The sequence below is a fragment of the Corapipo altera genome, unplaced genomic scaffold, assembly GCF_003945725.1.
Source record: "Corapipo altera isolate COAL_440 unplaced genomic scaffold, ASM394572v1 61411, whole genome shotgun sequence".
Lineage (NCBI taxonomy): Eukaryota > Metazoa > Chordata > Aves > Passeriformes > Pipridae > Corapipo > Corapipo altera.
The window spans coordinates 22,012,532-22,024,790 of record NW_020884875.1 but is presented as its reverse complement, the minus strand read 5'-3'; the positions used below and the strand labels follow the sequence as shown (position 1 = coordinate 22,024,790).

The following is a 12,259-nucleotide window of genomic DNA, read 5'->3' as shown; positions in this document are numbered from 1 at the left end:
TTATGATATAAAAATGTTTTATTAGAAATTTCAGTAACAACAGCTCATGTTCCAAAATCTGAGGAGTCAAAGGAAATTTAAAGAACACGGTACACCTAGTACTGATCCTCACAATGAGTATACACATTAGTATCTCTCTTTACAAAGCAAAAGTTGGAGAATATAGGCAATGTCTTACAAAATTGGCACCATCACTGAGCTTGACAACCTGCCATCCTTAAAGCTTAGTTTTATATAAATAAAATATTTTCTTCTCAAAGTTTGCTTTTAACCATCATAATCTGAGGAATAAGATCAAAGAAAATAATCCCCATCATCTCTGAATATCAAGTTCTACTAACAGTGGATGTACATCTGAATAAAACTCTCCTTGGGAAAACATGATTCTGCCTTTGGTAGAACATGTCTGCCTTTTTGGCATTTGTCATTTAAAATGACAGATTAGCTCAACTCAGAAAGGTGTAAATCTCAACCAACATATGCTAAAAGTTGGTGGAAAAGTGAGCCTGCACTACACTGAAGTCTGGCCTCTTTAGTGCAAGAGGTCAATAAGCTAAGTGAGAATGGTATTCACTTGGAACAGCTTTAAAGTGTTGAGGAATACACCCAGCCCAAGTAGATCAGCTTGCAAATTGCAAATGGAGAGGCAGATGGAGCTCTGGGTGGGAGCCTGAGACAAGAGGCCGTGAACTGCTAAACTTTGGTATAACAAAGGGCATGAGAATCGGGGACAGCCAGTCAGGTGAATGGACACTGAGAGAGATGGTAGGAGCTGGAAATTGCCAAGCTTCTGAATAACAAAAGACATGAAGACTGACAGTCAGCGAGGTGGATGCACACAGGGAGGGGGGTAGGAGCCAAGGACTTGGGAGAACGAGCAAGATTTGTATGCAGGGAGACTGTGAGTGTATAAAAGCCTAGGGGTTCCTTCACTGGGGGTCCTCCTTGGAGGTACCCAGCTTGAGTTGTTTCTGTTACGGTGCCAGGAGTAAATGGTCAGACTGAGAAGTTTCCTTAACAAAAGAAGAACTAACTTTTCTGATGGCAGACCTCTGGTTGTCCTCATTCAGACTAAGAATTCAAAGATGTGTTGCTACCAGATGAGCTTTTTACATAATATTTTTGAAGACATTGATTTTTAGCTTCGTCTTCAGACAAGAGGGCACAGTCTTAAGCTGTGCCAGCGGAGGTTTAGGTTGGATACTAGGAAGAAATTTTTTACAGAGAGAGTAATCAGACATTGGAATGGGATGCCCAGGGAAGTGGTGGATTCCCTGGAGGTTTTTAAGAAGAGACTGGACATGGCACTTAGTGCCATGGTCTAGTAACCATGGCGGTGTTGGATTAAGGGTTGGACTTGATGATCTCAGAGGTCTTTTCCAACCTGGCTGATTCTATGATTCTATGAAACGCACCAACTCTCTTTCCGTTAAATGGAAACTTAAAATGAGACTGCGGAATATGATTCAAATTATTAGGTTGGGAGCCTGGCAAGTAAGGAACAGGCTGTTATTGTCCATTTCCTTGGCCAGAGCCAAGAGTCAACAATTAGATCCAATTCCTTAGAAGCCTAAGATACAGAGTGACTTTCTGAATTTTAATGGAACTGGATGCTTATAGCAACAGTGAAAGGAGAAAACTAAGGAGGATAGGCACGGGTAAGATGAGTTTGCCTAGAAAGCATAAAGTACTTTTCATCAGTAAGATCAAAAGTAAAACATCCCATATCACAGGCTATTGTAATGAGACTGAGAAAGCTCTTCCTAGTCTTTCTATTTTTACCAAATTTGGTAATGAATGCAAGCACTGCACTAGCATGTACTTGAGTGGTGTCCTTAATGGTGGATCAACAAAAGCAACTGGTTCTTATCCAAGAATCCCAGGCTACTCTAACTTACAAACACCCAAGAGGATAGCATTTTTTAAACCATTTCTTATGTTAATTGATTAGTACTTCCTAATCCATTTTTCAGAGCTGGACTGCTACCTGCAGTTAGGTCATTTATGAGTAATTGTGCCTATGAATGTTTCTAACAGAGAAACCACTTCCACAACTTAAGAATTCTAGAAACTATAAATGATTTCTACTGTTTCCATCTTCTTGTAGTTCAGAAGTGAGGAAAGCAACCTGAAAAGAAACAATTTCTGATGGAGTGTCCAAGAATGTGAGGTCACAGTCAATGCTAAAGCATGACTAGTATAAATAAGGTAAACTGGGAATATTTATTACAATTAACAATATTAATATTAAATGAAATACCAGAAGCCATTTTCAAAATAAACATAGAAAATAGTTTTTCAGAAAGTGGTAGTTAAGCTGCAAAAGTCATTTCTGCAAGTCATGTGAATATTTACCTTTACATGGGTTCAAAAAGCAATGGGACAATGAAAGGGTGCTGAACACAAAAACACTAATTTTGTTTCAAAAGGTCCATGAACAAAAATGGTGGAGGCTGGGAGAAATTCTGGAGACATTTTAGCCCAGTTTCTTATAATATTTTTTTTATTATTATTTCCCCTGTCCAACCTGTTTTAAAGCAGGGGCAACCTGATTTGCTGCTATTCTTTGTGCCCTGTAGGCATTAAATGTTTACTCAGTCCCACAGACTATTTCCCAAAGGACTAAAATTTGCAGCAAGTCTCACGTGCAATAAATGCAGAACAAATCAAGCATATAAGATAGTGACATTTGCCAAGGTACAGACAAACATCACATTTTGACATGTAGGAGACTCTGCTCAAAACCCAGTCCTGCTGTCTTCGCAAGCATGTGTAAAAACTTTTGAATTTAAACTTCAACTTGTAATCTTTAGCTTGCACAATATTAATCTAAAAAAAATATTCATTTAAGATTGGGAAACTGGATGGAGGGAAAGTCTGGCACTGTACACTGTGGCAATAACATGATACTTTGCTCTCTAATCTCTCCCTGTAGTATTTGTCAATTATTATACAATCAGAAAGAGGGGGACCCACCAGCTGGGGGCTGGTACTGGAAAAGAACACAAAATCTGCCTCTGAACAGAGAGAAACTAAAATATAGTCTTCAGGTATTAAATGGACATTTTAAGTTTGCCCCCTAGGGGGAGTCAGTTACCGTTCCCTCCCGATCTTTTCTTTAGAACTGTACTTCTATCAAAAAAGATCATGATGTTGAAGCAATCCAAAGTAATTTAAGTTCTAGCAAGGTTCCAGGAGAATAAACAATGTTGGTCCTTCCATGACTATTATCTTTTCAAAGGCCATGAAACATTCAATCTTTTGCAGGTAAACTTGCCAACATGCAGGCTGTGTATCCCTATTATTCAGGTTTACAAAACATTCCACATTCATGAAATTTCCATTAGTTACAGTACCTTCCAGACCCCTCCATTTTCTCCTCGCCCCTAATTTCTTACCACCTTTTTGCTTCTAACAGGAAGAGACCAAAATGAGGGAAAAGAGCATAATGAAGAGAGACTTTAAAACACCATAACAGAATTGGGTACAGCAATGGACAAATATTAATTTGAGTGCCCTACTTAAAGCATATTAGTCCTGGAGCACCAATAGGAATAGACCATATGAAACCTAAGAATTTGTGCTTTTCACAGTCCAATATAATGTTGGTATTTGTGATCTTAGGATACTAGCAACATGTGTCACTAGACCAATCAATCAATTCAGTTATTGAAAAATCAAGACAACAGCTTCAAAACAGTTTGTTATGATTTCTGCAATGCAAAAAATAAAATTTGCAGGTAACAACATATGTGAATTACGAGCCACAATTTACACAACTCTTCCTGCCAGCCACACTCCCTTAAAAAAAAAAAAAAAAAAAGGCCAAATTGGTAGAATTTGTTAAAAAAACAGGTTAACTTTTAATCCTTTCAAAGCTTGTCCTCTTCAAATTTCACTTCAGCACTATACCACTTGGGATGCTATCCCAGTCTATTTCTTCAACACAGGACAATGTGGAAATAACAGAACAGCCTGGGGTTTTATTATGCCTAGTTTTATATTCTGAAAGATTTAGTGTTTTTCTTAATTCATTGCTATATTTTCCTCTAACTGCTGTCACTTATACTGTCTTGCAGAAGGGCAAATCAGGGTCAGTTTATGTAAGTGGCATCAATCTGAAAAATCTTCATCAGTCTTTATTTCAAGGCACTATGCAAAGAAAGCTGACATTAAGAGAGCCTTAACTGACAGCAAATGAAATCAATCAGCAAATCACTAAGCCATAATAAACTCTCTCAAATTGTAGATAACCCTTCCTTTCTCAGGTCTTTAACTACAAGGACCACCAAATGCAATATCTGGGCAGAAATTTCTCTCAATTCCATTACAAAATTCTTGCACTAATATAGTGCAGTATTTAATAATTTTTTCTTACTCTGTAAGCTATTGATAAGAATAACAAAGAGATAGACATGTTTTATCATAACGGATTACTAAGCAGTTAAGAAGAAAAAAAATAAATAAAAGCTTCAGCATTTGACAGTTGGTTTTTTATTTTATGTATAATTAAGAATAGAAAATAGTCTGATTCTGTTTCTGCTACTTAAATATTTATGTAATAAAGTCTATTGCCTTCTTAATTTCTATTGCTCAGTATTTCTTCTTAGTTTCTGAAATTAAAAGAACCAGTACAAACAAAAAAAGGACTCCAGACAATTCCTAATCTTTCACAGTATTCACTTCATGAATTCAATTTTTAACCCACATTATTATCAACAGTTAAACACCTATGCTTCTGACTTGTCTGTGTTACAATGGTATAAACTGCACACAAAAAATACAGTCACATCAGTTATCTGGTAAAATTACTCCTTTTCTGAAGATACCGTGCACAGATAAAACTGTGCAGTTCTGAAAGAAAGAATTTCTAAAGTTAGAAAATCTGTCTAACAAACAAGGTGTTGTGAAAATTATATTTTATATCTTCTGTGATTGAACGATGTTTTATTTTTGTAATTATAGCATTTAGGAGTCTGTCCTTATTCACTGAGGCAGTCTGGGTACATATTGAGATCACTATGAACTCTGGAGTAATTTTTCTCATGAAAGAATAGTGAACAGAAAACAAGAAAGATGCTTCCTGCTATAAGATGCAACAACTTGGTAACCAGCTGGGAAAAAAATTCTCAGGATTACAAGCAGAAGCAAAACTAAACAAATAAACTTAGTGAATTAAGATCGTATTTTACACAATTCTTACAGAGCTTTCCTGCATATCAGCACAGATAATTCCTAAGAGATCACAAACACACAACAGACATAAATGCATGAAAAACTCTAAATGGACAAAGGCGGATAGCTACATGATTGCTTGACAGGGTCAAGAAAGAACATTTTCCATTAAGAAAGATTACAGGAAGGTTAAATGATTATATACTAACTTTGGCATTCAAGATAATCATCAGTACATCTTAGTGAAAAGTTTTTACAAAACTAATAGTGCTTACGAAAGGGGCTGGACAAGAGTTAGTAGTGTCACAGGCACAAAGAGACAGCTTTCAGTAATTGATTAGTTGGTGATTACAGATACTGACTTTGATATTTATGGTCCCGTAAGGCCAAGCCTTAATTAGCATGGTTGGGGTGCAAACAGTGTACAGCTAACTACAAAGCCCTGTGAGAAGGTTCTTCATATTATCTGTACTAATTTATTAGAAAGAAGAAAGACAAGGGAAGAAACAAGAAATGCAAAGGTGGCTGAGAAAGTGAGGAAAAGAGGTTAATAACAAGAGGGGGGAAATAAGGAAAGGAGAGAGAGCAACAAAAATCCCATAGAGAAGAGGGAGGAAAAAACTGCTAACACAAATGCTCTGAAAAGGAAAGAAGTCAGGAATACAGTTAACCCTCAGAAAGGAGAGTGGTGTGAAATTCAAATTACAGAAGGCAAATTTCCAACGTCACTGGTATTTAAAAGATGCCTCATTTTTTTATATTTTAAATAGTATTTTGCTAGTATACATTAATAGTATGATTTAAAGTATTTATAGTTTAATTATGCTAAAATGGTTTCTAAATATTTAGCAGCATGATACAGCTGCTATCTGGAGACAAAAGACATTCAAGGAGATTAAATTAGAATTCTTCATGCTACATCTCTTCAATCTGGTTATTCAGATTTTACTTAGTTCTTAATTATTGTTTCTTAAGTCCTGTACAAACTTTATTTTTGACAAATTGAAGTCTACAAAAGGTCAGGGTTGCAAGAGGTGTCGCCTCACTCTAGTGAATTTAAAACATCTACTTATTCATGAGTATTTCAGCTCAAAGTGGAAGTGTAAAGCAGCATTAGAGTAATAAAGAATCACTTTTCTCTTTGAACAGTATATTGAAAGGCAGGCTTGTAGTCAGTTTAGAAGTAGCACATTTTGACACTAGCTAAGAAATTAGTCTTATCTAATTAGGATAGGAGAAGAAAAGAGTGTAAGGGCAGCCCTGTTGCTGTTGAAAGCTGCTGTAGAACTCCTGGAAAATGAAGACCCAGTTTCACCTGACAAGAAACAGCAACTAATTCCAGAGGAGGCAGCATTCCGGTATCTATAATACAGTGGATAGTTCCTTCTCTGGTGACACAGTTTAAGTAAAAAGAAAACACTAGAAGTGTATGCATGCTGCACTATCTTCAAGACTCTAAAATAGATTTCTTCTTTCTTTAGTATTAAGAGAAAAAACCACATTTTTTTCTTTTACAGTCATGCCATTAAAAAAAATCAAATGGCTCTAAAACAGAAGTACAAGATTTAAAATACTAATAATCCAACTTTTAAGCAGCTACTCCATGATTAATTTTTCTTATTAAGTCCTCATATCAGAACTGATTTATGTTTGAATGACATGCCCTATGCAGAGGATAAAATCCAATGACAGAATGATAATGTTACCTTTGAAATCATTTGCTTCCTCAATTTGGTAAGAACTTTTTTACTGACAAGCAAACTCAGGAATGAGAAAGTGTTTATTATTTTGAAGAAAATTATCAGCAAAATTATGCATATCTTTCACCTTCTAATCTATTAAGCATAAATCTAAAATTAATAAACAAGTTAAATACAAATTAGGACGCTCCTAAAACTACATTTATTTTCGTCAAATTATTTATAAAAAGTGGACCTACAACACAATTAGTTAATGCATGACTAAATCATGCATGAATGCGTAAACAGTAAGAACCTACTTCTTTGTAAATTTGTAACGATTATATGCTAACACCGAAGATATGTCAATACTTGACTATATTACTCTATGTTATCACTGCACTTTTCATTCAAAATTACTTCAAAACACCTAAGAAAGGCAAAGAAGTGCATATAAATCCCATGTGGACTTTCTAAACCTGCATGAACAGATGGATACATGCTGAAGACAGTGACAGAGGAAGCAAGATGGGGCAGGTTGGAGGGAGGGACAATGAGGACGGAAAGACTGATGTACAGCAAGCAAGATAGAGTGGGAAAGATGGGCACAGGGAGCAGAAGAGAGGGGCAGAGACTGAGAGAGACCCAGGCAGAGCAGCAGGCAGAGATTGACAGAAGGAAAGCACAAACATGTGTAGGGCAGAGAGAGCAGACATGCAGGGAGAGGGAGAGCAAGAGCATGTACATCAGTGTGAGCACAGCAACAAGAAAGTACTCAGCCAGGAGAGCACATGTGTCATGGAGAATCTGCAGGAAGGACATGGGGACAGGTAGCAGAGCACAACAGCATGTGGCAGAGAGAGATAAAAAAAACCAGAGGACATTGTTTCTTGAACACTTTCAGGTATGGTGACTCCACCACCTCCCTAGACTGTCCATTCCAGTGCTTAACCACCCTCTTTGATGTCCAACCTGAAACTCCTCTGGTGTAGCTTGAAGCTTAGTCCTCTTGTGCTGTTGCTAGCTGCCTGGGAGAAAAGACCAAGCTCTGTCTTGCTGCAACTTTCTTTCAGGTATTTGTAGAGAGTAATAAGGTGTCCCATGAGCCACCTTTTCTTCACTAAACACTCCCCAGCTTCCTCAGCTGCTTCTCACAGGACTCGTTCTCCAAACCCTTCACCAGCTCTGCTGCCCTTCTCTGGACATACTCCAGCACCTCAATGTCTTTCTTGTCATCAGGGGCCCAAAACTGAACACAGAATTTGAGGCGTTGCTTCACCGGTGCTGACTACAGGGGGACAATCCCCTTCCCTAGTCCTGCTGGCCACACTATTGCTTATATAAACCAGGATGTCAGTGGCCTTCTTGGCCACCTGGGCACACTGCTGGCTCACGTTTAGCATGAGCCTGCACCTCCAAGTCCCTTTCTGGTTTCCTTTGTGTGTTCAACTAGTAACTTGGAGTCATGTCTTCAGATATGTTGCATCATGCTCATAAATATTTAGAAGCTGTTTTAGCATAATTCAACTATAATTGCTTTAAAACATAACATTAACATATGTGTCTGAGGTATCTTAATTTTCTTCAATAAGTTTCTTTCATAGCAGTTCTTACCCTTCTGTGTCTATATCTCCAAAGAGAAGAAACCCACAGGGAGAATATACTGATGCTTAATTATTTATACATGAACGTTTAAATCTTGTATGATTTATTTGGGGGCTTTATTCATTGTTTTCAGGTAAAAACTCTTGGCATAAGTGTCAATTACATACTTGATGTAAAAGTATTTGAGACAATTCAGAATTAATCTTCTGAACCACTTTTTCTGTGAGCCAATAAACTCTTTCAGAAGGGAGAGTTAATATTAGTAAGTAACCTTATTCTCTTCCTAAAGATGTAACACAATTGAATTTTCTATTTTAGAAAGAGCTGATAACCTTTATTGGTTAATTTAAATAGTCATCTGCCAAGCAAGACTACTACAATTAGCAATGCCATGTCATTTTAGTTGCTTTTTTAACCCTATATCCTGTATTCACTGAAGGTTTCATATATGGTTCCACTTTTTGTCTCTTTTTGTAGGAACATTCAGGCATGGCCAGAACAATCCTGTGTTCCTGTGTTTCAGCTGCTTGAAAACAATACTATAATTTTCCACTTTCAAACTTAAATGAGCAACAAACAGTATTACTTTGTGACATAACATTTTTCACAGCAATTACATACAGGGTGAGATGCTTCAAAGCTATAGCAATGATATATTACTCATTGAGATATTCCACTTTTTCTTTACTTATCCATTTGAAGTGACATTTTCAAACTATTATAGTCATTCTCTTGCAGTGCTCAAGAATTTTAAAAATGCCTACAAATTAAGTCACACTTTCACTACTTGCATGGGGCTTTAGAAGACACTCAGTGCAAGGATATTCTTGTTGAATAACTTAATATTTCAACCTACTGCATAATTTTGTGATTCAAGAGCCATTACAAAAGGTGCAAGCTTTGAAGAAGATACCTAGAACTTTGTGCACGAAACATTTCATTTCATTACCTAAAGGTCCAGAGTGTAAACTAAACTATTTAAAAGATGCACACCTTCTACATGGTTATTTCATTTGGGAATGACAGGGACTTTATTCGTGTGTTTGTTTGATCAGCCCTGTAAGTCTTCATGGTATTTGGAATGTTGGAAGCATTTGCTAAAAACCAAGATATTTAATTAAGCATGCCACAAAAAAACCCCAAATCTCTGATAGCTTAGTTCACAGTCAGGCAACTTAGGTTCATCATGTCAACCTTCTTTGCACTTGCCTATTATAAAGAAAGTATATTTTTCACAAGAAATATTTACACAAAGACAACAACAATTTAAAAATTCTAAGACTTCCCATATTCCCAATGACAAGGAATATAGATCTCTAATGCTGCTGAGCTCATGAGGTAAATTAAGGATAGTGGATTTCATTCAAAATGTCCTTGAGAGCCACTTGCTTTCTGAAAAATTTGGAAGAAAGATAATCTATGAGGATGCGTATGAATATACAAATGTTCTAACTGTTCTAACATATAAATGTACTAACCATTCACCTCATTCAGGATTAGACGATTGTCTATAATATAGTTTTACATACAGTGACATTAAAATCAATTATCTGATTCCCAGCTACAAAAGGCAAATTTCATAATAAAATCTCTATAATGTACTTAGAAACTTATCAAACAGGCACTGTGTAATCAGAGATAGGAAAGGAAGAGGGGGAGGGGGAGCAGGAGAGGGACAGAGAGAGGAGGAGGGACAGAAGAGGAAGGAAAAGAAGGAAAAGGGAAAAGGAGAAAGGGAAGGAGAAAAGGAACCTCACAGTGATATGGACTGAACCTTTGGTATTGTTTGCGTAGGCACAGAGTAACCAAGTGTAACCGAAGCTGTCAGGCAAACAAAAAGTAGGTTTACAACACTGCACCACCAACGAGCTATCCAGCACATACATTGCTATGTGTTAGCTATACCACAAGCACTTTGTACAAATGTGAAGTGCAACTTTTTATATTTCTGTTTCTTTTCATCTTCTTAAAAAGAAAGAATAAATAGGCTGCCTTGCAAATGCTTCTGTCATCATTGTAAGGTCAAAACAGAATAGAAGTTGGGATGGGACAAAAAAAAAAAGCAGCAGCTATCACTGAACAGCTACCACTGAATAGAAAAGTAGCATCTAAAAGCTGGTGATTTCCATGACAGCTTCTTTGAAAAGATGCCACCTGTGGAACCTTTAGCACAGTTTTAGAAGTGATCATCACTATGCTGGGGAAGCATTTGAAAGGTACCCTTTGTTAAAGACATACAGCTGTGCCAACTAAAGTTCATGGGAATCTGAAGGTGTTACATATTACTGCTTTATTAGAGAAACACATAATTTAAATCTCTGTCATATTAAAATGCACGTATGCAAGAGGGTAACAATGAGAAATTTCCAAGTTGGAATCTGTCTTTCTTGAATGTTTAATTTTGTAACACTATTCCTGTCATTACATACTACATCTAGAATACAACACCTATAATAAATTCAAAAGAGTTACTACAGAAAAGTACACACACAATGTAATACTTGCATTGTCTAATGCCCTTGTATTTCTCTTGACTATCTTTCCTCTGATTCAGACAGAAGAAAGAACTAGGAACTCACTCTGCCTTTTGTTCTCTCACTAGGAAAACAAAATATTCTGCCTTTAAAAACAATGTATTCTGTACAGCTATAAAGACTAAGGTATAGTTTGTATAGAAGAAGATATAACAAACTTAAAAACAATAAGGAGGCATTGCACAGGATCAATTTTCAGAGCTGAAAATATGTACATTTTCAATTGATTTCTCTTTTTCTCCCCACTGTTTCCACTAAAAAAATTAATATTTTGAAACATAAATCTATAAACCTAGATGAATCAAATAGTTTCCATATTAAGGTATTCTAAGTAGCAGTTTGTTTTAAATTAGAACAGCTAAAAATCACTGTTAATTCTAAACCTATAATACAAAAAAATCTGATACAGTCAGATTGCTGATACAAGTAGCAGCATAAGAATCTTGGGCTTTTTTTCATTTGTCTTGCTTAAATTAAAGGGAGGAGGGGGGGTAGAGAGTGATATTACATTTCAAATATAACATTTTAATTTTTCCATGGTCATATTCCTGACAGTTATTTAACACTATTACTGCAGAATTAAAAGTTCACATCATCTCTGAAATACCACATACAACAGTATAAATGGAAATTATTCCTCTTTCAACTGTTCACTGCAATAGTTTTGAAGATTTTTGTTCTCCACACATTCAGAGAAGTCTAGCTTCTTGCTCTATCTCAGTTGCCAAAAATGAAAACAAGAATCAGGATTATCTTAGACTCTAACCTGAAATGCTGCAGCCTCTGGCCTGCCCTTCAGCCCTTCCTCTGAAAAGGTCTCTAAGTGCAGTTTGGGTAGCTCCAGGGTGAAGTCATTCGTGGCTGCCGCAGCACATGGCAGCAAGGCCTGATCTCTGACCTAAAGGGAAAAAAACAGTATCAATGGTAATTCCCCTTCAGACACATTAACTGGGATGAACTGGGTCCCCTTGAGCCCACTGAGTGGACTTGCATTGATCGCTGGACCTGAAATCCATGAATAAATTTAGGACTAATTGATTTTTCGTTGCAAATAAATCTCTAATTCCGAGTGCTGGGAGAGAATGTTAAGAAGAAAAAGCATCTTCCCCTGGTCTGAAATGAGAATAAGGGACACTAGTCCGGCTGGCATATACATTTCACTGTCCCCTGTAAAAACCTCATAAGAAAACAATAGTAATTGTACTTCTACTGAAACAAACATGAGCTATGAAATTAAAAAGTTCATGCGATCATACCAGCAAGAAG

General features: G+C 36.6%; 1 protein-coding gene across 3 annotated transcripts in view; it reads right to left on the bottom strand.

Annotated features, from left to right (window-relative positions):
* CCDC171 (coiled-coil domain containing 171) overlaps positions 1-12,259 on the bottom strand; it is a 143,935-nt gene that overhangs the window by 25,259 nt on the left and 106,417 nt on the right. For all 3 annotated transcript variants that reach the window (XM_027634420.1, XM_027634421.1, XM_027634422.1), the window contains one exon: positions 11,760-11,891. In XM_027634420.1, the coding sequence (XP_027490221.1) occupies positions 11,760-11,891 (132 nt within the window). The remainder of the gene's footprint in view (positions 1-11,759; positions 11,892-12,259) is intronic.